The sequence below is a fragment of the Vipera ursinii genome (assembly GCF_947247035.1).
Source record: "Vipera ursinii genome assembly, chromosome: 14".
Lineage (NCBI taxonomy): Eukaryota > Metazoa > Chordata > Lepidosauria > Squamata > Viperidae > Vipera > Vipera ursinii.
The window spans coordinates 3,687,888-3,710,492 of NC_139527.1; the positions used below are offsets into that span (position 1 = coordinate 3,687,888).

Here is a 22,605-nt window from a genome sequence, read left to right on the forward strand (position 1 = left end):
AAATATAACAATAGCCAACGAACAAAACGTTACACACAAACCTAGGTACACAATGTATAATATTATTGTACACTAAACTCAGAAGATAGAAAAGAGGAGCCAGATCAGTTAACCATTTATTAAGCTTTAATCAGAAAGAATGCAGAGTTTTTGAGGAACCCTGGGCCTGATCATATAGTTAATATGTCTTAGGGAGTTTCCACCACCCCCCGCCCCCCCAATGGAGATACTGCCTGATGGGGGTGTCGAAAGGCCCTTTCACACCGAGACGCCTTTGTTGGAAAGTGTGGCTCTTTCACAAGCCGCTGGTACCAAAGTCTACATGAAGTTGGAGAACGTCCAGCCAAGCAGCTCCTTCAAAATCCGAGGCATTGGCTACTTTTGCCAACAGGTGAGTAGGCTTAGGCAGGACAGGTAAGCTCTGTGGACAACAGGGAATGTCCTGGGCACTTGTCACAACCATATGTGACCAGGGAGATTTGCATACAAGAAGTCCTCAATGTACAACACTTCATTTAGTGACCAACGTTACAACTTAGGACCGTTTTTTCTCACACTTACGACCGTTGCCGCATCCCCGTGCTCACGTGACCAAACTCTGGCAACTGACTCACATTTAGGACAGTCGCACTGTCCCCTTGTGTGTGTGTGTGTCACGTGATCCCATTTTGCGACCTCCTGACAAACGAAGTCACCTAACTAACGTGTTACTAGCAATGATCCCCATAACAACTGCAGCAAGAGCAAACAAAAGTCTTGCTTATCGACATGAATCCGGGGGCTTAATCGTCGCCGTACGTCGAGGACTTCCTCCGGTCGCAGTGAACACCCTGAGACACTTCAGACGGGTCTCTGAATCACTGGCTTTTGGGGGGGGTGCCCTTTTTCTTTCCCAACAGAGTGGGGGGAAGGAGGCGAGAGGAAGTGAGAGATGCTCACCTGCGTGCTGGAAACAGGTGAGATGCAGGTGGGACCCGTAGAAGAAACCCAGCACAGAAGCGAAGTCGCTTCTGGTTTTCGTTTGCACCTGTTTTGCTTTGCACCTCTTCATGAGGCCCTTCTCGGTTTTTCAAGGACAAGTGGAAACGAGACAGAAACACACACACAAACACACACAGACAGACACAAATCTTCTTTTTATTTCAGATGTCTAAGGAGGGCTGTCGACACCTGGTCTGCTCCTCAGGTAAAGAGTTGCTCTGTTTCCCTGGTCTTTCGGCACATCTGGAACAGGAACCGCTGGATGGATGAGTTGCTGGTTGCTTTCCCATCTTAGCCTTCTGGCGTGTACACAACGGCAGGCTTGCTCCAAATATTATTGTAAAATACACCCGTTTCCTGCAGACCTGAAGGAGATGGCCTGTCTTGGGCATACAGGTGGTCCTCGTGTTACAACAGTTCACTGAGTGACCGCTCAAAGTTACAACGGCACTGGGAAAAAAATGACTTAGGGCCCTTTTTCACACATACGGCCGTTGTAGCACGGGGTCAAAATTCAGTCTCTGGGCAACTGACTCACATTTATGACGGTGGAAGTGTTCCGGAGTCTCCCGATCCCCTTTTTTGCGGCCTTCTGACGAGCAGAGTCCATGGGGAAGCCGGATCCACTTAACAACCGCTTTACTAACTTAACCACTGTGGCAAGGAAGGTCGTAAAACGGGGCACGTTCGCTTCACAAATGTTTCGCTTAGCAACAGAAATGTTGGGCTTGATGATGGCCGAACGGTCACTAAACCAACGGTTATAAGTCAAGGGCCAGCTGTAAATCCTTCCACCACCACCCCCAGCCTCCCCACCGTTCTGTGAGAACGGAAGAAGCTTCCTGACTGAGAAGCAAAACGTCTCCAAGGAAAAACAAAAGGATGCCCACTTGCCTCTTGCTAAGGCACCTCTGAGAGTCCCATAGAAAGCAATTTCCCCTCTCTTCCTCCTCCTCCTTGCAGGCGGAAATGCTGGTCTGGCTGCAGCCTACGCAGCCAGGCAACTGGGGAAGCCGGCCACGATCGTTGTGCCCCAAAGCGCCACAGAGTCGACGATAAAGAGGCTTGAGCAGTATGGCGCAAACGTGGAAATCTTTGGGAAGGTAAAAACAGGGAAATGAAAATATCCCAGAATTAAGGAAGGGCTCTGAGCCTCTACTGCGAAGAGAAACTCAGAAGACTGCAGAGGCTCAAATGCCTCGGCCTGGCTCTCGTTTTTTAAATGTTAGAAACGTGGAGGATCTGAGTTCCAGCTCTGCTCTGTTCTATTCTATTCTATTCTTTCTAATTCTGTTCTGTTCTATTCATTCTAATTCTATTCTATTCTATTCTATTCTATTCTATTCATTCTAATTCTAATTCTAATTCTATTCATTCTAATTCTAATTCTAATTCTATTCTATTCTATTCATTTTAATTCTATTCTATTCTATTCATTCTAATTCTAATTCTAATTCTATTCTATTCATTTTAATTCTATTCTATTCTATTCTATTCATTCTAATTCTATTCTATTCTATTCATTCTAATTCTATTCTATTCTATTCTATTCATTTTAATTCTATTCTATTCTATTCTATTCTATTCTATTCTATTCTATTCATTCTTATTCTATTCTATTCTATTCTATTCTATTCTATTCATTCTTATTCTATTCTATTCTATTCTATTCTATTCTATTCTATTCTATTCTATTCTGTTCTGTTCTGTTCTATTCATTCTATTCTATTCTATTCATTCTAATTCTAATTCTAATTCTATTCTATTCTATTCTATTCATTTTAATTCTATTCTATTCTATTCTATTCTATTCTATTCTATTCTTTCTAATTCTGTTCTGTTCTGTTCTATTCTATTCTATTCTATTCATTCTAATTCTATTCTATTCTATTCATTCTAATTCTATTCTATTCTATTCTATTCTATTCTATTCATTCTAATTCTAATTCTAATTCTATTCATTCTAATTCTAATTCTAATTCTAATTCTATTCTATTCTATTCATTTTAATTCTATTCTATTCTATTCATTCTAATTCTAATTCTAATTCTAATTCTAATTCTATTCTATTCATTTTAATTCTATTCTATTCTATTCTATTCATTCTAATTCTATTCTATTCTATTCATTCTAATTCTATTCTATTCTATTCTATTCATTTTAATTCTATTCTATTCTATTCTATTCTATTCATTTTAATTCTATTCTATTCTATTCTATTCATTCTTATTCTATTCTATTCTATTCTATTCTGTTCTGTTCTGTTCTATTCATTCTATTCTATTCTATTCTATTCTATTCATTTTAATTCTATTCTATTCTATTCTATTCATTCTAATTCTAATTCTAATCTATTCTATTCATTCTAATTCTATTCTATTCATTCTAATTCTATTCTATTCTATTCTATTCTATTCTATTCTATTCTATTCTATTCTATTCTATTCTATTCTATTCTATTCTATTCTATTAATTCTAATTCTAATTCTAATTCCTCAGCCTAACCCTAACCCTAACCCTTTCCAGTCCGATCCACCGCACAGGATTGTTTAAGGCAGTGCCCCCCTCCCCAGCCTTTGGGGCACCAGGGACTTGTTCTATGGAGAAAGATTCTTCCACGGACCGGAGTGGGGACATGGTTTCGTGCGCTGCCTGCATCACGCAGATGGGGCTTCTCTTGTTTGCACGGACCGGTTTCTCGCATGCTACGACCCGGTGCCAGTCCACTGACTGGGGGTTGGGGACCCCTGATTTAGGGGATGTCATGCTTCTTGATTTGAACACCGCTTTCCCCTGAATTTGAGATTTTCCTTTTGGTCATCCTGGCAGGTCTGGGATGATGCTAATGACCGAGCGACGGCACTAGCTAAGACTGACGGTTGGGTCAATGTCCATCCTTTCGACCACCCACTAGTATGGTAAGAAACCTATTCCAACTTTTGGAAGAGGAAGGCGTCCTCGACTTACAGCCACAATTGACCTCCCCAAATGTTTCTGTCACTAAGTGAGACACTTGGGGAGGGGTTTTTGCCCCACGTTACGACCTCCTAAGGGAACCGCTGCGCTTCTTCAATTAGTGACCTGGTTGTTGCGCGAACCCGGCTTCCCTGCTGAATTTATTTGTCAGAAGGTCGCCAAAGGGGATCAGGTGAGTCAGTGCACTGCAACCGTCGTAAGTACATGTCAGTTGGCAAGCCTCTGAATTTCGATCACGGCACCCGCAACGGTCGTAAGTGTGGAAGACAGTCCTAGGTGGCTTTTCCCAATGCTGTTGTGCCCTTGAACGGTCACTAAACGAGCTGCTGTGAAGTCGAGGTTGTATCGGAAACGTTTGCCAACTATTCGGAAAGTTGTAGTATGAAAGGAGACTCACACGAATCTTGAGCAGCTGTGTTCTTTATTGGTTAACATTCACTCATATATGTATGTCTTAAACAATAGCTTTAGCAGCTAAGCATTGACAGTTTGCATACCATCCCGAAACTGGTTGTTTTTCCTTATCTATTGCCTATCCCTTTCAATTAACACAAGGATTAATATATGATCCATTTTCCTGCATTCCATAAGCTTATCTTTCTAATTTAAGATCTTGTTTCTTGCGTGTTATCTCAAGCCCACTCTGTACACATCCTTTGCGGTCCCTGTCTGAGGTTTGCCATCCAAAACAGAGACATGCAGAATGTGTACTTCAAGATGGACTCAGGAAACATGCTACAGAAAGTTAACGGAAGGCGGGATAAAAATCTAATAAATAAATAAAGGTGACCTAAATGATTGCGCTTGCTCTGCCTTCAGTCTGGAGCAGAACTTCTGGCCCCGAGGCAGCTCTGGGGATGAACTGGGCTATCCCTCCCTCTGCCTGCAGGAAAGGACACAGCAGCATCGTCCAGGAGCTGAAGGGGTCCCTGCTGACCCCACCAGGAGCTATTGTGCTGTCGGTGGGAGGTGGGGGTCTTCTGGCTGGAGTGGTCTCCGGCTTGCAGGAGGTGGGCTGGTCAGACGTCCCCATCATTGCTGTGGAGACCAGAGGAGCTGAAAGTTTTAATGCAGCCATCCAGGCTGGGCAGCTGGTCACTTTGCCCGATATCACCAGGTACGTTCTGGTCTGGAGCTGATCTTCACTACAAGGCTGTAGAATAGTCCTCCCTCCCTCCGTACCTCCCTCCTTCCTCCCTCCCTTTTCATCCCTTCCATCTTCTTTCCTTCCTTCTTTCCATCATCTTCCTTCCTTTCCTCTCTCCCTTTCTTTTTCTTTTTCTTTCTTTCTTTCTTTCTTTCTTTCTTTCTTTCTTTCTTTCTCTCTTTCTTTCTCTTTCTTTCTTTCTTTCTTTCTTTCTTTCTTTCTTTCTTTCTTTCTTTCTTTCTTTCTTTCTCTTTCTTCCTTCCTCCCTCCCTCCCTCCCTCCCTCCCTCTCTCGTATTATCAAAACAGAAACTCCAACCATTCTCTTTCCTTCTTGCCCTGCGATGGATCAGTCAGGATTTTACATTCTTATTCCAAATTGTAAACCTGATTTGTGACACAAGGGGGAAACGGCGAAATACATCCCTGAAGAAACTGGAGGGGGAACTCCACCCCTTCCTTTGATCTTTGACAGTTGATCTTTTCTACACCTGATTTTTTTTTATTTATCATTCTGCAGTGTGGCCAAGTGTCTTGGGGCTAAGACGGTGGCTCAGAGGGCCCTAGATTGTACCAAGGAATGTCCAATCATCTCTCATGTTTTGGAGGACGTGGAAGCTGTGAAAGCTGTGGAGCAATTTCTGGGTGAGTTTCGGAGCTTGACCTTGAGAGATGGACCAGGAGGTTGGTTTGTTGTTTTGAGTCCCGAAGAGAGACAAACAACTCTAGAGAATTCACATTCCGCATCTCCTGTGGTTGACTCCATAAATAGGTCCAGACCTTCATAGATATTACCTATTTATTTTATGGGATTAATCCATTGATCTGTTTATACAAGGTAGTCTCCTTCAATTCAAGGTTGACTTCTGATGACTTCATGGATAGGTGGTCCATATAATTTTCTGGGCAAGAGAACCTATGATGGTTTGTTGGTCACTGCCTTCTTTCAGTCATCCAGATCCTGGTTGTCCCAAAGTTGCTTTTTTCCCCAAAAGGCAAGTGGACTTGGGTTTTTTTTTCCTTGAAGACGTTTCACTTTCTCATCCAAGAAGCTGCTTCAGTTCTTCAGCAGAACTGAAGAAGCTTCTTGGGTGAGAAGCAAAACGTCTTCGAGGGAAAAAACGAAGTCCACTTGCCTTTTGGAAAAAAAAAAAAGCACCTTTGGGACTTCTTCCCGAATGGACAAGTAGCCCTCGACTCATGACTGGCTGGGCAATTTTGGAACTCGAAGTCCACAAGTCTTTAAAGTTGCAAAGGTTGAGAAACTCTGGGTTAGAAGGCTGTAGCTTTAGCCTGGCAAGATTCGGCCTGACACTCTTCCAGCTGGAGACCCCTTCAAGTAGAAGACTATATATAATCAAGGAGAGAAGCAACCTGGGATTAAGGAGAAACTTCCTAACAGTGAGAACAATTAACCAGTGGAACAGCTTGCCACCAGAAGTTGTGGTTGCTCCAATACTGGAGGTTTTTAAGAAGAGACTGGACAACCATTTTGTCTGAAATGCTTGAGCAAGGGGTTGGACTAGAAGACATCCAAGGTGCCCTACAGCTCTAGTCTGATGAATAAAATAGAACATAGTATTTTAATATTAATTTTATTAATTTTTATTGTAATTGGGCTACATTATTTAATTCTTTCTTAACTTTTGTACATTGTATTTTTATTGTATTTATTGCCCTGTACACCGCCCTGAGTCCTTCGGGTGAAGGGCGGTATAGAAATTAAATTATTATTATTATTAACATACCCCTCAATTCTACAACCAGGCAGAAGACTCAGCTTAGAACGTCTGAATGCTCTTCTCCAATTCAGCCCTCCCAGCTTCGCCTTGGTTGCTTTCTGGATCCCTGGCTGGCGGCATTCTTTCTGCTTGTCTGATTGGCTGCCGTCCCGTTCTTTGCTTCTGACTGGCTGACCGGCTGTCGTTGCTTCTTGTCTCCTTCTCAGATGACGAACGGATCTTGGTGGATCCGGCTTGTGGTGCCTCGCTGGCCCTCTTATATTCAGGCTACCTACAGCAGCTGCAGAAAGAGGGAAGGCTAAGCCAGGCCTTGGAGTCCGTAGTCCTCATCGTGTGTGGGGGGAGCGGCATCAGTCTGGAGGGTCTCCAGGCTATGAAGAAACACCTGGGCATGGAATGAAGTTTCTGGTGGGTTTCTTGTTTAGGCACCCATGATTGCCAAACACTCCGATAGTTAGATGCTGAATCAGAACCCTTTTTCGGTAGAGCAGTCCTCGGCTTTTGGCCACGATTGAGCCCAAAATTTCTCCCGCTAAGCGAGACGGGGGTTACGTGAATTGTGCCCCATTTGATAACCTGATTTGCCCTGCCCGTTAAGCGAATCCCTGCAGAGGTTGGCCATGTGGTCGCTAAGTGAATCTGACTTGGCTTGTCGGAAGGTCGCAAAAGGGGATCCACACCTGAGCCTGGCACACATTGTGAGCGTCGTAAGTGTGAGTCGGTTGCCAAGCATCTGAATTCTGATTGCGTGACCACTGGGGAACACCACAGAGGTCACAGCTGACCTCATAGGTCAGCTTTTTAAGTGCCGTTGTAACTTTGAACGGTCATTAAATGAACGGTGCTTAGTCAGGGACTAACTATACTACAGGACTACTCCTCCCAGCTGTTCCAGCCAGCAACAATCACTGCAACTCAGCAGAGTCCATAGAGCTACAGCTGACCTCCTTAACGTGATGCAATTGAGGCCCCAGATCAACTGGACAACCTTGCTTTTATTAACTCCAAGCAGTTTCATGATCGAAGTGTTGCAGAAGCTTTCATAATCAAGAGAAATAAATAAAATGAATCACGACTGAATTCATAGAGTGAATGTGCTGGAATTCCCCCCACCTTTCCCCCCCTTATTATTGTTATAGTGCTAATGATGTACAGGGTAAGAAAGAAGCAAAAAATATTTCAGTGGTTGCGTGGTTAAAAAATAGCCGTTAGCGTAGGCTACATTGATGAAAGTAAACTGATCATATAAGAGAGGAGAGAGAGCGAGAGGGAAAGAGAGAGAAAGAAAGAATGAAAGAAAGAAAGAAAGAAAGAAAGAAAGAAAGAAAGAAAGAAAGAAAGAGAAAGAAAGAAAGAAAGAAAGAAAGAAAGAAAGAAAGAAAGAAAGAAGAAAAGAAAGAAAGAAAGAAAGAAAGAAAGAAAGAAAGAAAGAAAGAAAGAAAGAAAGAAAGGAGGGAGGGAGGGAGGGAGGGAGGGAGGGAAGGAAGGAAGGAGAGAGGGAGGGAGGAAGGAGAGTAAGCAAAAAGAAGGGAAGGAATGAAAGGAAAGGAAGGAAAATAAAATCCATGAAACAATCTATTAATTTGCTTGCTAGATTCATCATTGAAATTATTCTTGCAAAAACGAAAGGCCTTGTGTGATACGTGGAGCAAAATGGAATAATAAATAATAAAAACCTCCACAAACCAAGCTTGCTGGCCTTCGGTTTTGCAATTTCTCCAAAAAGAAACTGCAAATGCAAACAGACCTGAGGGGTGCCGCAACAGTTGTGCGTGCGCAAAATGGGCAGCAGCCAATCAACTACCTGCATGTATTAAATTTTTATCGGTCGCCCATCTCCACCCCAGGACAATTGGGAAACGATAATTGTATGTGGGAAAACCTTCCTCCTTCCTCTTTATTTAAATTTTGATTTATATTTCTTTCCATCTCTTTAAACGGCAGCTCTCTCCTCCCCCAGCTCACCCCCCCCAGGCAACTCGGGCATTGTTTGCATCCAATGATGATTTAGCCCCATCAATGTTTATCCACAGTCGCGCTGTTTTGACGGCAACTCTGCACTGCAATTAGCAAGCGTGCCAACTTAGGTTCACTTATTTGCTAGTGTCTGCCTGCATTATTGTCATAATTATTTTTAATTATGGCAGTTCCTCTCCCGTCACCACCACTGCTTTTGGCTTTGAGGGGGGGGGCTTAAGAGATGGAGGAGCTCAGAATAACCACGGGCAGCTCGGGGGCAAAGATGGGAAGTGTTCATATTTGATTTGGGGCTGGATTCGTTGAATCCGGGATCGGCAATGCCTTTTTGGGCGGGCCGTGTTTGATTTGAGAGATCGATCCGGATGCTGGCCTGCTCCTGCTGCTCCAGGCAGCCCATAATACTACGTTTTGAAAATGTGATGTGATCGGTTTAGGATCCCAATGGTAAAATTTTCCACAGCAGCAAAGATTCCCCGCTGAATGGCTTGCCTTCAGAATTGGTGGGCGCTCCATCACTGGAGGCTTTCAAGAAGAGACTGGACAGCCACTTGTCTGAGATGGTATTTGGTCTCCTGCTTGAGCAGGGGGCTGGACTAGAAGACCTCTGAGGTCCCTTGCAAACCTATTATTCCAAAGCGCCCGAAGGCAGGACAAGCAGCAAGGGATGGAAACTAATCAAGGAGAGAAGCAACCTAGAACTAAGGGGAAACTTCCTGACAGTGAGAACAATTAACCAGGGGGACGGCTTGCCTTCAAAACCTGTGAGTGCTCCACATCACTGGCGGCTTAACTCCCATAGCTGGTTGAGGAATTCTGGGAGTTGAAGTCCACAAGTCTTTTACACTTGACCCCCTTTAGGCTGGTTTGTGACAGTATGAAAAGATTTGGTTCCATTTCTTTTTGCATTCAATCCGGATAGTTCGTCAGAGAAACCACAGCCTCAAAAAATGTAATTTTTGGTGTGTGTGTGTTATTATTTTATTATGAGCCTTGGTGGAGCAGTGGGCTAATGCCTCCTTAAGTAACACCAGCTGCCTGCAGTTAGTGCAGGTTCGAGTCCCACCAGGCTCAAGGTTGACTCAGCCTTCCATCCTTCCGAGGTAGGTAAAATGAGGACCCAGATTGTTGGGGGCAATAAGCTGACTTTGTAATAATGCCGCTTGGGGTGTGTGTGAAAGCCCTAACAAGCAGGCATATACATAGAATGAAGGCTACTGCTAAGCTTGTAAGCCGCCCTGAGTCTTCGGAGAAGGGCGGGATATAAATGGGATTAAAATAAAAATAAAATAAATTATTTAGATATGGCTATTTTTCTCATTTCTCATACCAATTCGGCATGCCTTGCCCATTCTTTTCGTTCGGGGCCACTTGGGCCCTGCCCTGGAGATCCTCGACAGAATAAATAATCAGTAAACACAAAAACATACTTTATTTGTTTCTTCTTTATACAAAATAAAGAAACTAGGAGCAAAAAAACCCTATGATACATCCTTAAACAGCCTCGCAGCAAAGTTTTGGGGCTAGGGTCCTCACCATCCTCAAATGAGTTGCTTTTCCCTCTTTTTTTTTTTTTTGAAAACTTTTTGCTGTCCTTGGTCATGGGGGGGGGGTTGTGTGGCGGGGGTGGGTGTCGGGGGCTGTTGCATCCCCTCCCCAATAAAAATAAGAATAATATTAGAATAATATTAATTAATTCAACCAAAGGAAAAACGAACACACCCTCTGGCCAATTTTTTTGTGTGTGTGTGAAAAAGTCCGGCGCGTCGTTCCAGGCACCGACCACCAGGGGGCGCCACGTCACCAGCAAAAACCAAACCAAAAAAAACCAAACCAAACCGCTCCGGCTTTCCCCCCTCCCTCCCCTCTTCGCTCTGTCAATCAAAACCAGCCTTCTAATAAAAAGAAATCCGTTCTTTCTCTTTTTTCTTTTTCTTTTCTTCTTCTTCTTCTTCTTCTGGTTGGGTCCGAATCCGAAGAAAGGAAAGCGAAGCGAACCAAATTCCACAACTTGCTTTGTGTGTGTGTGTGTGTGTGTGTGTGTGTGTGTCTTTGTGTGTCTGTTTGTGTGTTTTACTTCCACCCTTTTTTCTTTAAAAAACAAACAAACAAACGAACGAAAGGAACACTAAAAACCGAACCCAAGACACTATCCTGGGTGGGTGGGTGAGTGGAGGAAGCAAACCCCGCCGCCTCTTCCTTTCCAATCCCCATCCTCCAGTCTGCGAAACCAGGAGCGAATCCTGCTTTGGTCCAAAAGAGTGGCGGGCTCTGGAGGTTGGCAGCTGGCGGCCCGTTTCGACGACGTGCGCCCTTCCCGGGCTTGCCAAGCGTCTCTTTCCCCCCCCCCCCCCCGGGCCCACACGGGGCAAGGCAGCGGGCCAGCCTGGTCCTGGAGCGGTTCCGAGGGAAGCGCGGACGGCCTCAGCCCCGCCCGGGTTCTGGGTTCGAGTTAGGGCTGGGAGGAGAGGTCTGGAGCCCGGCGGGGTCCCCCAGGCGCTTACCCCTTCTTCCTCCCCCCCCCCCCCGCGGGCGCTCTACCAGACGGCCGCTTCGCTGAGGTCCTGGTTGGAATGCGAGAGGGGCCCGCTGTAGCCCGACATGGGGAAGGGGGGGCTGGGACCCCCGCTGAAGACCTCGCCCGCGATGGGGTGCAGCGAGCCGGGCAAGCCGGGCTCCGGGCTGGGCGTGTCGGAGTGAGAGATCATATCCGTGTACCTTTGGTTCTCCGAGGGGTGATGTCCGGCCAAGGGGGCGTCCAAGGGCCCGAGCGGGGTGGAGCCGGCCCCCGAGGTCGGGATGTAGCTGGAGTCGGCCGGCGACTGCGCCTGCGAGGGGGGGCCGTGCGAGAAAAAGTCGTAGTTGCTCCCGGGGCCGTAGTAATCGCCTTGGTAATCTGGAAGGAGCGAGGGAGGGAAGGGGCGGAGGGAAGGAGGGGGAAGAGAGCAGAGGAGGGGGTGAGTGATGGGGAGAGGGGACCCCCCGAATTGCAAAAAAACCCCAAAGGAATCGAATTGCATCCCACGAAAAGGAACCGATTTGCACCCCAGGAAAAGGATCCGTTGCACCCCACAAAAAGAAACTGACTTGCACCCCACAAAGAATTGATTTGCACCCTAGAAAAAGGAACTGACTTGCACCCCACAAAGAATTGATTTGCACCCCACAAAAAGAAACTGACTTGCACCCCACAAAGAATTGATTTGCACCCCACAAAAAGAAACTGACTTGCACCCCACAAAGAATTGATTTGCACCCCACAAAAAGAAACTGACTTGCACCCCACAAAGAATTGATTTGCACCCCAGAAAAAGAAACTGGGTTGCACCCCACAAAGAATTGATTTGCACCCCAGAAAAAGGAACTGACTTGCACCCCACAAAGAATTGATTTGCACCCCAGAAAAAGGAACTGGGTTGCACCCCAGAAAAAGGAACTGACTTGCACCCCACAAAGAATTGATTTGCACCCCAGAAAAAGGAACTGGGTTGCACCCCACAAAAAGAAGCTGACTTGCACCCCACAAAGAATTGATTTGCACCCCAGAAAAAGGAACTGACTTGCACCCACACACCACATTTGGAGGCGGGGCTGGGGGAGAGAGAAGAGCCACCTTAGTGGGATTGGAAAGTGGGGGGGGGGCAAAAGATCACAAGCCTTTTGCGTGGAACGAATTGGATTAAAAAGCAGAGCTTTTTAAAAAACCCAGGCTGGGAGGTCCCTCACGAAGCCCCCACTGCTTATCCCCCCCCATTCGTAGACCCCAGAATGAGTCCAGTATTAATGCACAGCTGGAGAAGCTGACCCTGACTGAACAGATGTGGTTTACTCTCCATTTCGACCGCTTGGAGTGGATAAATCCCTGCAGCAAGCCAGCGAACAGGATAACACCGCACCCCCCCAATAACCCTCTGATGGGGTGCTCTCTGAGTCACTTCAGACTACAACTCCCATTATCCTCATCCACCTGCCTTATGAGGCAATGTATTTATGGCCTTTAAACCCAACCCTTTGCTTACTGACTCTACTAAGGAAGGAAGGAAGGCCCATTTTCTGAAGAGTTGGACGGGATGGGAAGCTGTGACACCCATCCAGATACCTGTTTCCCTGCGAGTAAACCTGACTTCTCAGTAGAGCTTGGCAGATTTGTGCTTTCCAAAAGGATTTTTTTAATTTTTGTCCCCTTTGTTTTTGATCCTAAGGAACAATGCTCCTTAATGGAGACCCTTTTTTATTTTTATTATTTTTTGCTCCTGAATTCCACGCCACAACTTTGCTTGGCTAGGCCATTTCAGCAGGTATGGTTTGATCTGACCTGATCAACCTTTTAAGAACACAGCCACAAAATCATCGCCATTCCCCCCCCCTACACACACACACACACACCACACACAAACGCACACAGAGGAACGAAATACATCAAAGGCACTCTCTGCCAGTCAGTCTTCCCTAAATTCATTGAAAAGCCAGCTTGTGTGCTGGGTCTTAAAAGGTCTTAAAAGGTCTTAAAAGGTGGGGCTTGGATGGCAGACCCAGGAGACTGGGGGTGGGGGGGTGGGATGCAGGTGTGGGGAGGGGTAGATAGATAAAAGAATGGGTTCCCCGCCCTACCAGCACGAATGTGCTGGCACAATTGCTGCGAGTTGCATTGGGTTGGTTAGTTAGTTGGTTCTATTAAAGAGAGAACCAGAACAGATTCTGCATTTGGACATGCGCCATACAAGGGGACAAAAATCAAAATCCAGTTCAGATAGCACAGATCTACCAAGGTCTAATGGTTCACTAGGCCCTTGAACAAAGCTGGCCAGGCAAGTGAGGCTTTTTAGTTCATCCTTAAAATATGTGCGACTTTCTGCACCTATTACCGTGCATTGCTTTGCAAAATAATAACCTGACAATACGTTTTAGTGGACATCCATAACCACGCTTATGCTGCAGCTTTGCACATGTACCCATGCCAGCCTTTTAAGGACAATATCCAGATCTAGAAACCCAATCTACTTGAACGGTAAAAGTCAAGGAGCAGAGGGGGGGGGGGGGAAATGGGAATAAAATTAGCTATCAAGACCACCGAACTAATGGCATGTTCAGGATCCTTCAGGATCCTTCAGGCTACAAAAGTGGTGGAGAATTCCTGAATTTTAGGATTAACCCGTTCAGGATCCTTCAGGCTACGAAAGTGGTGGAGAATTCCTGAATTTTAGGATTAACCCTCAACGGGAAAGGAATCAGAACCCGAGAAATATGCAATAGACCTGCTGCTTGGTGGAACAGCCACAAAGACATTCAGATTCCCTGGTGTATCTCTACCTACAAAAAAATCAGAATCCTGGTGAAAAGTTGGGACTTTAAAAGAAGTTGGGACGGGAACACCAATGACACCTTTGAACTTTGGAGTTGGGAAAGATTCCTGAGAACAGGGCGGACAGTCAAGAAAAGAAACAAATGGAGGGTTGAAACAAATCAAGCCAGAGTCCTCACTGGAGGCCCAAGTGACCAGGTTTAAATTATTCTATTTAGGACACATTATGTGAAGACCCAACTCTCTAGGGAAAACTCTTTTAATTTGGGGAAATCTGAAACGAAGAGAAGCTGAGGAAATGCAATTGGGGATGAGGCCTGAAGAACCAGTTTGGGGACAGATTGTGCTGGAGAAAACTTCTGGGGTAGCTAATAATTTGACACTGACTTTATGGCCTGCGATGATGAATAATCGCAAATTACCGCACACATGCCCCCCCCCGCAAATATTGCCTGCTCTCCCAACAGCAGAGAAACACAAGACTTAGAGGTATAGCTGTGTATACGTATGAATTGTAACATACACAATTTAAAAATAAATACCTCTCTCTCTTTCTCTCTCCCCACCCCATATAAATAGATAAGTTATTCTTACACAAACGCAATTATGCATTACCCCCCTCCCCAAAAAAGGGGGGAAACCACAGCTGAAAGACACCTCCCACTCCAGGAACCTCACTCCTTATCCAAGCCATAAGGAACCCATCCCCCCCCATTTTGCAACCTTGTGTTCCCATTGCGCATCCTGACATTCCGAATCCGGAGCAACTGAGTAGAAGGCCTATTCTGATGACTTGACCCCAAATCAACGGGTTAGAAGGCCGCAAGCTAAGTGACCTTACTGCCCCACTGAAACCAGTGGGATTCACAGCTTGAGGAAAGCCAATAACCAGTTTGCTAGGGAGGACAACCCCCAACTCGGTCTAAAGGTGCGATTCCTATTAACTACTGGATTTACCTGGATATTTTAATTTTGCTCATGCTATTCTCCTTGTTCTCTTCTAGAAGCTTCATAGACAACATTCCCAACTGCCATAGGTGGTGGACAGCACGGTGTTTAAATAAATAAATAGATAAATAAATAAATCTGTTTTTTTTAAAGTAAGCTGACTAAAGAAAACACACCTGTAATCTCTACTACAGATTTGCCTATATGGCCATGGTGGACTCTACACACCACACAGTTAGGGAAGCACAGCAACTGGATTGGCACAGTAGGCTGGCTGGTTGGGGGGGTTCCCTGGGCTGTGAAGACGCAGCCTCGGAGGGACCTGCTCTGGAGAAGGGGCCACGAGTCTGCCCAGCCAGAGACGTTCCACGCCAAATGGGTCAGGCGGGCATCTCCTGTGAGGCCAGCCCTATTGAGTTCAATCGGAGAGAGAGGGGAAAGGATCTCGGCCTGAGTTTCAGCCCTGTGTTGGGAGCCAGGTGGCTTGCGGTGGAGGAGAAGACAGGTAACACCCCCCCCCCCGTCAATTGGAAGGAGAGATACTGAAATTCAAATGCTTGGCCCTTCCCACACACACACACCCAAGATGTTGGGAAAGTTGGAAGGCAAGAGGAGGAGGGGACGGCACAGGGCGAGATGGTTAGTGTCATCAACGGACTGAACGGACTGAACGTGAGTTTGGGCAAGCTCTGGGGGACAGTGGAGGAGGAGAGGGGGGGGCTGGCACGTGCTGTGGTCCATAGGGTTAAGAAGAGTCGGGCAGGATTCAGCAACTGAATACAAAGCCACAAAGGCACAAAAACAAGGTGCAGCCTGCATGCAGGTAGGGTTAGAGACGAGGGTCCTTGGAGACACCCCAGTCCTGAAGAGGGTTTGGAGGGAAGGAGGGTGGAAAGAAAGGCTAGAAAGCAAGTATGCTTGTGTTCAAAGGAAGAAGGGGGAGAAGGAGAGATCTCCTAAGAGAGCTTGGCAGAGAGAGAGAGAGGGAGAGAGAGAGAGAGGGAGAGAGAGAGAGAGAGAGAGCTTGGGAGAGAGAGAGAGAGAGAGAGAGAGAGAGAGAGAGAGAGAGAGAGAGAGAGAGAAAGAAAAGGAAAACAAGAAGTAGTAAACCAGGGAGGGAGGGAGGGAAGGAAGGAAGGAAGGAAGGGAGAGAAAGAAAGAAAGAAAGAAAGAAAGAAAGAAAGAAAGAAAGAAAGAAAGAAAGAAAGAAAGAAAGAAAGAAAGAAAGAAAGGAGAAGGAACACAGGCCAAAAACGCAAAACAAGAAAAAATGGGGTGGGTGGGTGGGGAACCTCTCACGGGAAAACTCTCACGGGAAAACACTGTCTTTTCCACCATCGCCAAACTTTCCTAATAAAGGTTAATTTCCCGGATTTTGAATCTCCCTTCCGGGCGGACCAAACAACCTTTTCTTTTCTTTCTTATTTTCCAGCAAAGGAGAAAATTCTGCCGAGCAGCACCTGCGGCTCCCTCTTCCCGTGAACTCTCGAGCCCGAACGCTTCCAACCCAAAGGCTGGATTCAGACAACACGTGCGCACCCTGGTGTGGTTTCCCCCACCCCCACCCTAACCCCCGCTTGCTCGAGGCCGAGCACCTCACGCGCACACCCCACCCCCTCGGATCTCTGAAGCGGAGTCCAGGAGCTTTACGACGCCGGGGAGCCCAGCCAGGGTGGCTTATCCAACAAACCACGATGGGAGTAGCCAGAATCCAAACCCTCAAGCGCTCGCATTCTAAAGACCTTGACTTGGAAATAAACCCTTGTTGCCCCGACCCGGGAGTCTTAAGCGCAAGAGGAAAATAAGCCGTAGAAAAGAACCTGGTCCTTGAAGCAGCACATTCAGGAAGAAGAAGAAGAAGAAGAAGAAGAAGAAGAAGAAGAAGAAGAAGAAGAAGAAGAAGAAGAAGAAGAAGAAGAAGAAGAAGAAGAAGAAGAAGAAGAAGAAGAAGAAGAAGAAGAAGAAGAAGAAGAAGAAGAAGAAGAAGAAGAAGAAGAAGAAGAAGAAGAAGAAGAAGAAGAAGAAGAAGACAATGCCATTGCTTTGCTTCCATCTTAGGAGGAGGAGGAGGAGGAGGAGGAGGAGGAGGAGGAAGAGGAAGAGGAAGAGGAAGAGAAGAAGAAGAAGAAGAAGAAGAAGAAGAAGAAGAAGAAGAAGAAGAAGAAGAAGAAGAAGAAGAAGAAGAAGAAGAAGAAGAAGAAGAAGAAGAAGAAGAAGAAGAAGAAGAAGAAGAAGAAGAAGAAGAAAGAAAGAAAGAAAGAAAAGCGGGTTACCTCCGTAGTAACTGTAAGGCGCCGTGCCCAGCATCTCGGATTCATCCAGCCGGCCCCCCAGAGGGCGCATGCGCCGAGGACTCCGGAAAAACGCGTGTCTCGCGCGCCCAGAGCGCTCAGCTGCTTCATTCTTCGCTCTTTGGAGCGCCGGTTCTGGAACCAAACCTGTTTTGGGGGGGGGGAGGGAGGCGGGAGAGATGGTAAGGTGAGGGTCTCCGAGCAGACAGGCCACCCTGCCAACCCCACGCATGCAACACCCGTCCCTGCACCGAAAATGGGATGGAGGGAGGGAAAGGCAGGGGATATCCCGAGAAGGGGGTGCCATTGGAAAATGAGAAGGATCCTTCCTTAGAAAGCAGCTGGGGGCACTGATGGTGTTGCCTAGTTTGGTAGTGAAACGTCTACAAGAAAACTACAAAGCTCCTCCTCCTCCTCCTCTCTGCAAATCCATTTCCTCTGCACTGAAGATGTTACCTAGTTGGGTAATGAAATGTCTGCAAGAAAATATCCAAGCTTAGAGAGTACCAAGGACCCCACAGTCCTCCTCCTCCTCTTCCTCCTCTTCCTCCTCCTCCTCCTCCAAGCTCAGAGAGCACCAAGGACCCCACAGTCTTCCCTCCCTTCCTCTTCCTCCCCCCACAAGCCCCATTTCCTCCTAGCACTGATGATGTTATTAAGTTGGGTCATGAAACGTCTGCAAGGAAACATCCAAGCTCAGAGAGCACCAAGGACCCCACATTTCAACCCTGAGCTACAAAGATTCTCTTCTATCGGTACAACTGCGTTTGTTTTGTACAGATTGCTGTTATTCATGCAACCAGCTAAGCTGGGTTAATCTTGAAGGCCTCGGGGGGAGGGAAAGGCGGTGACCACTGGGAGGAATTGGGCCATGCCTCCCATTGGGTTAGTTGGTGGTTGGGGTCGGGGGAACTCGGCAAAGGGATCAATTGAAGTTCTGGGTTAAGTGCATGGTGAGAATGTGGCCGTAATCCTTCCGACAGAAGATTATTCATGAGAAAAGACTCAGGGAGCAGCTCTGCGGAGGAGACTATTCAAAAACGGACATTTCTTTTTCCAGTGGAGGAGAAGATTCGAAAAATACTTAATATACCGGCAGAGTCTCTCACTTCCCTTTGCTAGTCATAAATTAATTTCACTCTGGTTAGTTCCACACTAGCTAATGATTTAAGAAAGTGGGGTGTGCGCTCACAAGATTCATTGAGTCATCAACAAACCTGTTGGAGGGCAGCTAAACCCAGCCTGTGGAACTAATCCGGGGGAGGGGTATGAATCCTAAGACACTGGGCTAGTCCAGAGGTCTCCAAACCTGGCAACTTTTAAGACTTGTGGACTTCAGCTCCCAGAATTCCTCAGCCCATCATGCAGGCTGGGGAATTCTGGGAATTGAAGTCACAGGTCTTAAAATTTGCCAAGCTTGCACCCCCCCTGCCTAGTCCATGGTTAATTTAAACATAGGCAAACAGGGGGATCCAGGTGGAGGTTTTCTTCAAGAAGGTCCATGCTGAGGTGCCAAGCGAAAGAAGAGAATTTTGAAAAGATGGAAGATTTTTTTAAAAAGAAAGAAAGAAAAGAATAACTGGAGTTGGTGGTCAACCAGATTTTCTTGGCCTATGGAGCTGAGAAGATCTTCAGACAAATAGCAACTTCCTTACTGGACCAGAAACACAGGAATCTGGAAGATCTGGAGATCTTCCCCACCAGACATCCCATGTGGGATGGAAACTGTAGTTTCCTACCAGTGAAGGATCCTAGTTAAGAGGAAAAGTTGATCTATTTTGGAAGATTCAGGGCAGAGAAGACCTCATGCTGAGTCACCAAGGACTAACTTTTGCAGCGTATTGCTTTGAATCTGAAAACTCTGCTGTACTTCTCTCTTTAGCAGATTCCTAGAAGATGGAAGAACTAGCCTCCTGTTTGCCAGTTGGCAAATTAGGAGGAAAGCTGGTCAAAGTCATCTCCATTCCAAAAGGGATCTGGTGGCTGCGACTCCTGCAAAGTCTGCTTTTTGTTAAGCTGACTTCCTAACATCCCGTTCATAATTTAAAGCAGCAAAAGTTTAGGCTCTCAAAATATTTCCTAGAAGACAGTAATGAAGAAAGATGATGTCTGGCTGTAAAAAAAATATATCATTCTGGATAAGAGCCCAAAGAGGTCCACAGCGTGACAAAGTCACTGTCAACATTTCAGGATGGTTCTCCTTTTCCTGGCGGGGGGGTGACCAGAATTGGATGCAATACTCCAAGTGTGGTCTTGCCATTTCCAACTGGACACCTTCAAAACTTTATTATAGCAAAATATGTTATCTTACCTGGATGACTCTCATGTTGAGCCCGGTCTCTTGAGCTAGCTGCTCCCGGATGTGCCGGGTGGGTTTAGGGGTGGCTGCAAAAGCGGCTTGAGGGTCTCCAGCTGTTTGGCCTTGATGGTGGTCCGAGGTCCCCTTCTTTTGGTCCCAGAGTTCTGCTCCTCATTTTCGTTATTGGTGGTTTCTTTATCCGAGGAAGTGGAATTGTCTGTTTCCTTTGTATCGTCCTGCATTGGGTCCTGAAGGTCCGGAGATAAACTTCGATCGGTACAGGAAGAAACTGTTGGGGGGTGGGGGGAAAGGGAGAATGGTCAATAGGGTGGGAGAAAGAAATAGCAAGTGGTATCATGGGGGCGGGGGAGCTTAGCCAGAAGTGGTGGAATGTGCTCTGGATTCCTAGGAGGGAAAGGGTGCATTCAGGGGGAGCAAGACACACCTGAGTTAAGAGAGTTTGTGTGTGAGAATGAGGGTGAAGATGGCTCCTCCCTAAGAGTTCCCAGAGTACATGCTTTATGTGGATAGTAGTTAGTGTCAGGCATGAAAGGCCATGTGTGAAAATCCAATTGAGGGGTCCTGAGTAGAATAGAACAGAACAGCACAGAACAAGAACAGAACAAGAACAGAACAAGAACAGAACTACAATAGAATAGAATAAGAATAGAATAAGAATAAGAATAGAATAGAATAGAATAACAGAATAGAATAAGAATAGAATAGAATAGAATAGAATAGTAGAGTAGAATAGAATAGAATAGAATAGAATAGAATAGAATAGAATAGAATAGAATAGAATAGAATAGAATAGAATAGAATAGTATAAGGATGTAGAATAGAATAGAAACGAAGAATAGAATAGAATAGAATAGAATAACAGAATAGAATAGAATAAGAATAGAATAGAATAGAATCTTTATTGTCATTGTGTAAATTAAATGCTGTTCACAGTGCACACTACACACAAGTAAAAACCACAAATAACAGCATCCATTAAATAAGCACACCCTTCATCCTTCAGTGATGCTAGCACTGAGGATGTTACCTAGTTTGGTTAATGAAACGTCTGCAAGAAAACATCCAAGCCCAGAGAGCACCAAGGACTCCTCACTTCAACCCTGAGCTTTAAATATTGTCCAATTAAACTGATTTATTGCTAAAAGGCCTAGGCACAGGAATCTTCTCAATTAACGGTCAGCACCTGCTAGGAATTTAATAAGGGTCAATGGGATTCAAAGGGGTCAGACTTGGCCTGCTTGTGACTATGTACAGATTCCCGGCTGGTCTCTCTTTTGACTCCACCTCGAGATTCTTCTGCTCCTTCTCCTACAGGTTGCCTCTGCTTCAGCCTAGCGAGATTCTGTCTAAGACAAGGAACAATACAGACGTCTGCTAGGAAAAATAAAATCACAGCATGTCTGTCTTGATTTTGGGAGCCCTAGTTAAAGGAGATAAACTCTGTCCCAGTACTCTTATGGGAAAGTCAGAAGAAAGTCTATCTTGAGTCTCGTTCAGCAGAAAAGGAAGGAAGAGTTGACATGCAACAGAGCCGGCTGCTCACATTTTGAAGCAAAGCAGAAAAATAGCATCAACCAACAGGTCTTCCTTCTAACAGCCCTTCCCTTTGACTCTTCCCACCACCCACCACCCCCCATGACGGGAACCACCCCATCTTGCTACCAGTGAATGAACCTACTATGTTGACGTCCTTGGGAAGACGTATCCAGGGAGAAATGGGCCTGCGTGTGTCAACAAGAAGGAGGGAATGGGCTTCGAGAGGATTGAGGTGCCCAAAGGCAAGTGGGAAGGCAATCAATTAATTGATTCATTAATGAATCAGCCAAACAAATAAAGCTGTGGAAAAGGAGGGCTTGGAAGCAGTGGGTAGCAGCCAACTCACTGAGCTATTTGGAAAAGCCAGCGCCAGCTGCTGCTCTGGGGATATTTTGGACAACAAATCCAAGGAGTCCAGCCAGGCCATCTAACTGAAGGATAGGAAGTATATTCTCAGGCGCTGGGCAGTCTGGCTGCGATGTCATTCTTGTCATCTTGAAATGGAAGGAAGGAAGGAAGGAAGGAAGGAAGGAAGGAAGGAAGGAAGGAAGGAAGGAAGGAAGGAAGGAAGAAAGGAGGGAGAGGGAGGGAGGGAGGGAGAGTGAGGGAAGGAATGAAGGAAGGAAGGAAGGAAGGAAGGAAGGAAGGAAGGAAGATGAAAGTGATGAAAAGGGAGGAAGAAAGAAAAAGAAAGAAAGAAAGATGAAAGTGAGGAAAAGAGAGGTAGTGGGGAAGGAAGGAAGGAAGGAAGGAAGAAAGGAAGAAAGGAAGAAAGAAAGAAAGAAAGAAAGAAAGAAAGAAAGAAAGAGATGAAAAGGGAGGCAGTGGGGAAGGAAAGAAGGAAGAAAGAAAGACAGAAAGAAAGATGAAAGTGATGAAAAGGGAAGCAGTGGAAAGAAAGAAAGACAGAAAGATGAAAGTGATTAAAAGGGAGGCAGTGGGAAAGGAAGGAAGGAAGGAAGGAAGGAAGGAAGGAAGGAAGGAAGGAAGGAAGGAAAGAAGGAAGGAAGGAAGGAAGGAAGAAGGAAGGAAGGAAGGAAGGAAGGAAGACAGAAAGATGAAAGTGATGAAAAGGGAGGCAGTGGGAAAGAAAGGAAGGAAGGAAAATGAAAGTGATGAAGAGGGAGGGAGGTCTTGCATGGAAGACCACCAAGTCTATAAGCAAACCACATCCATCATTTCTGCCCAGAAAACTACATGGGGACCTTCGTGAAATCACCACAAGCCAAAGCACAACTGGAAGGAGTCCCCCCTTTTCATCCTTAACCTCTGCCTCTTCAGCAAGGCCAGCATCCCCCTTGAACCATCTGACGCCAGGAGATGCACGTGTGTGGGGACCCCCCTCGGCTGCCCCCTTCCCCCCCCAGACTCTTTTTGCAGGAGAAG

The 22,605-nt window shown here is 45.9% G+C and overlaps 2 protein-coding genes across 2 annotated transcripts in view; one reads left to right on the forward strand and one right to left on the reverse strand.

The window, feature by feature from the left end:
* LOC310646740 (serine dehydratase-like) overlaps positions 1-7,245 on the forward strand; it is a gene marked incomplete at both ends in the record, with an annotated part of 28,430 nt that extends 21,185 nt beyond the window's left edge. The window contains 8 exon segments of the mRNA XM_083373405.1: positions 193-234; positions 236-391; positions 1,147-1,186; positions 1,945-2,084; positions 3,811-3,899; positions 4,847-5,074; positions 5,624-5,748; positions 7,052-7,245. Coding sequence (XP_083229531.1) covers positions 193-234; positions 236-391; positions 1,147-1,186; positions 1,945-2,084; positions 3,811-3,899; positions 4,847-5,074; positions 5,624-5,748; positions 7,052-7,245 — 1,014 coding nt within the window.
* A 4,114-nt stretch (positions 7,246-11,359) lies between these two features.
* LHX5 (LIM homeobox 5) lies at positions 11,360-21,646 on the reverse strand (the record flags this gene model as incomplete). Its single annotated transcript, XM_083373406.1, is given in 7 exon segments — positions 11,360-11,718; positions 17,346-17,447; positions 17,450-17,510; positions 19,675-19,760; positions 19,763-19,951; positions 21,362-21,404; positions 21,566-21,646. Coding segments are annotated over 7 exon segments (921 nt in total).
* Between the last annotated feature and the right edge of the window lie 959 nt (positions 21,647-22,605).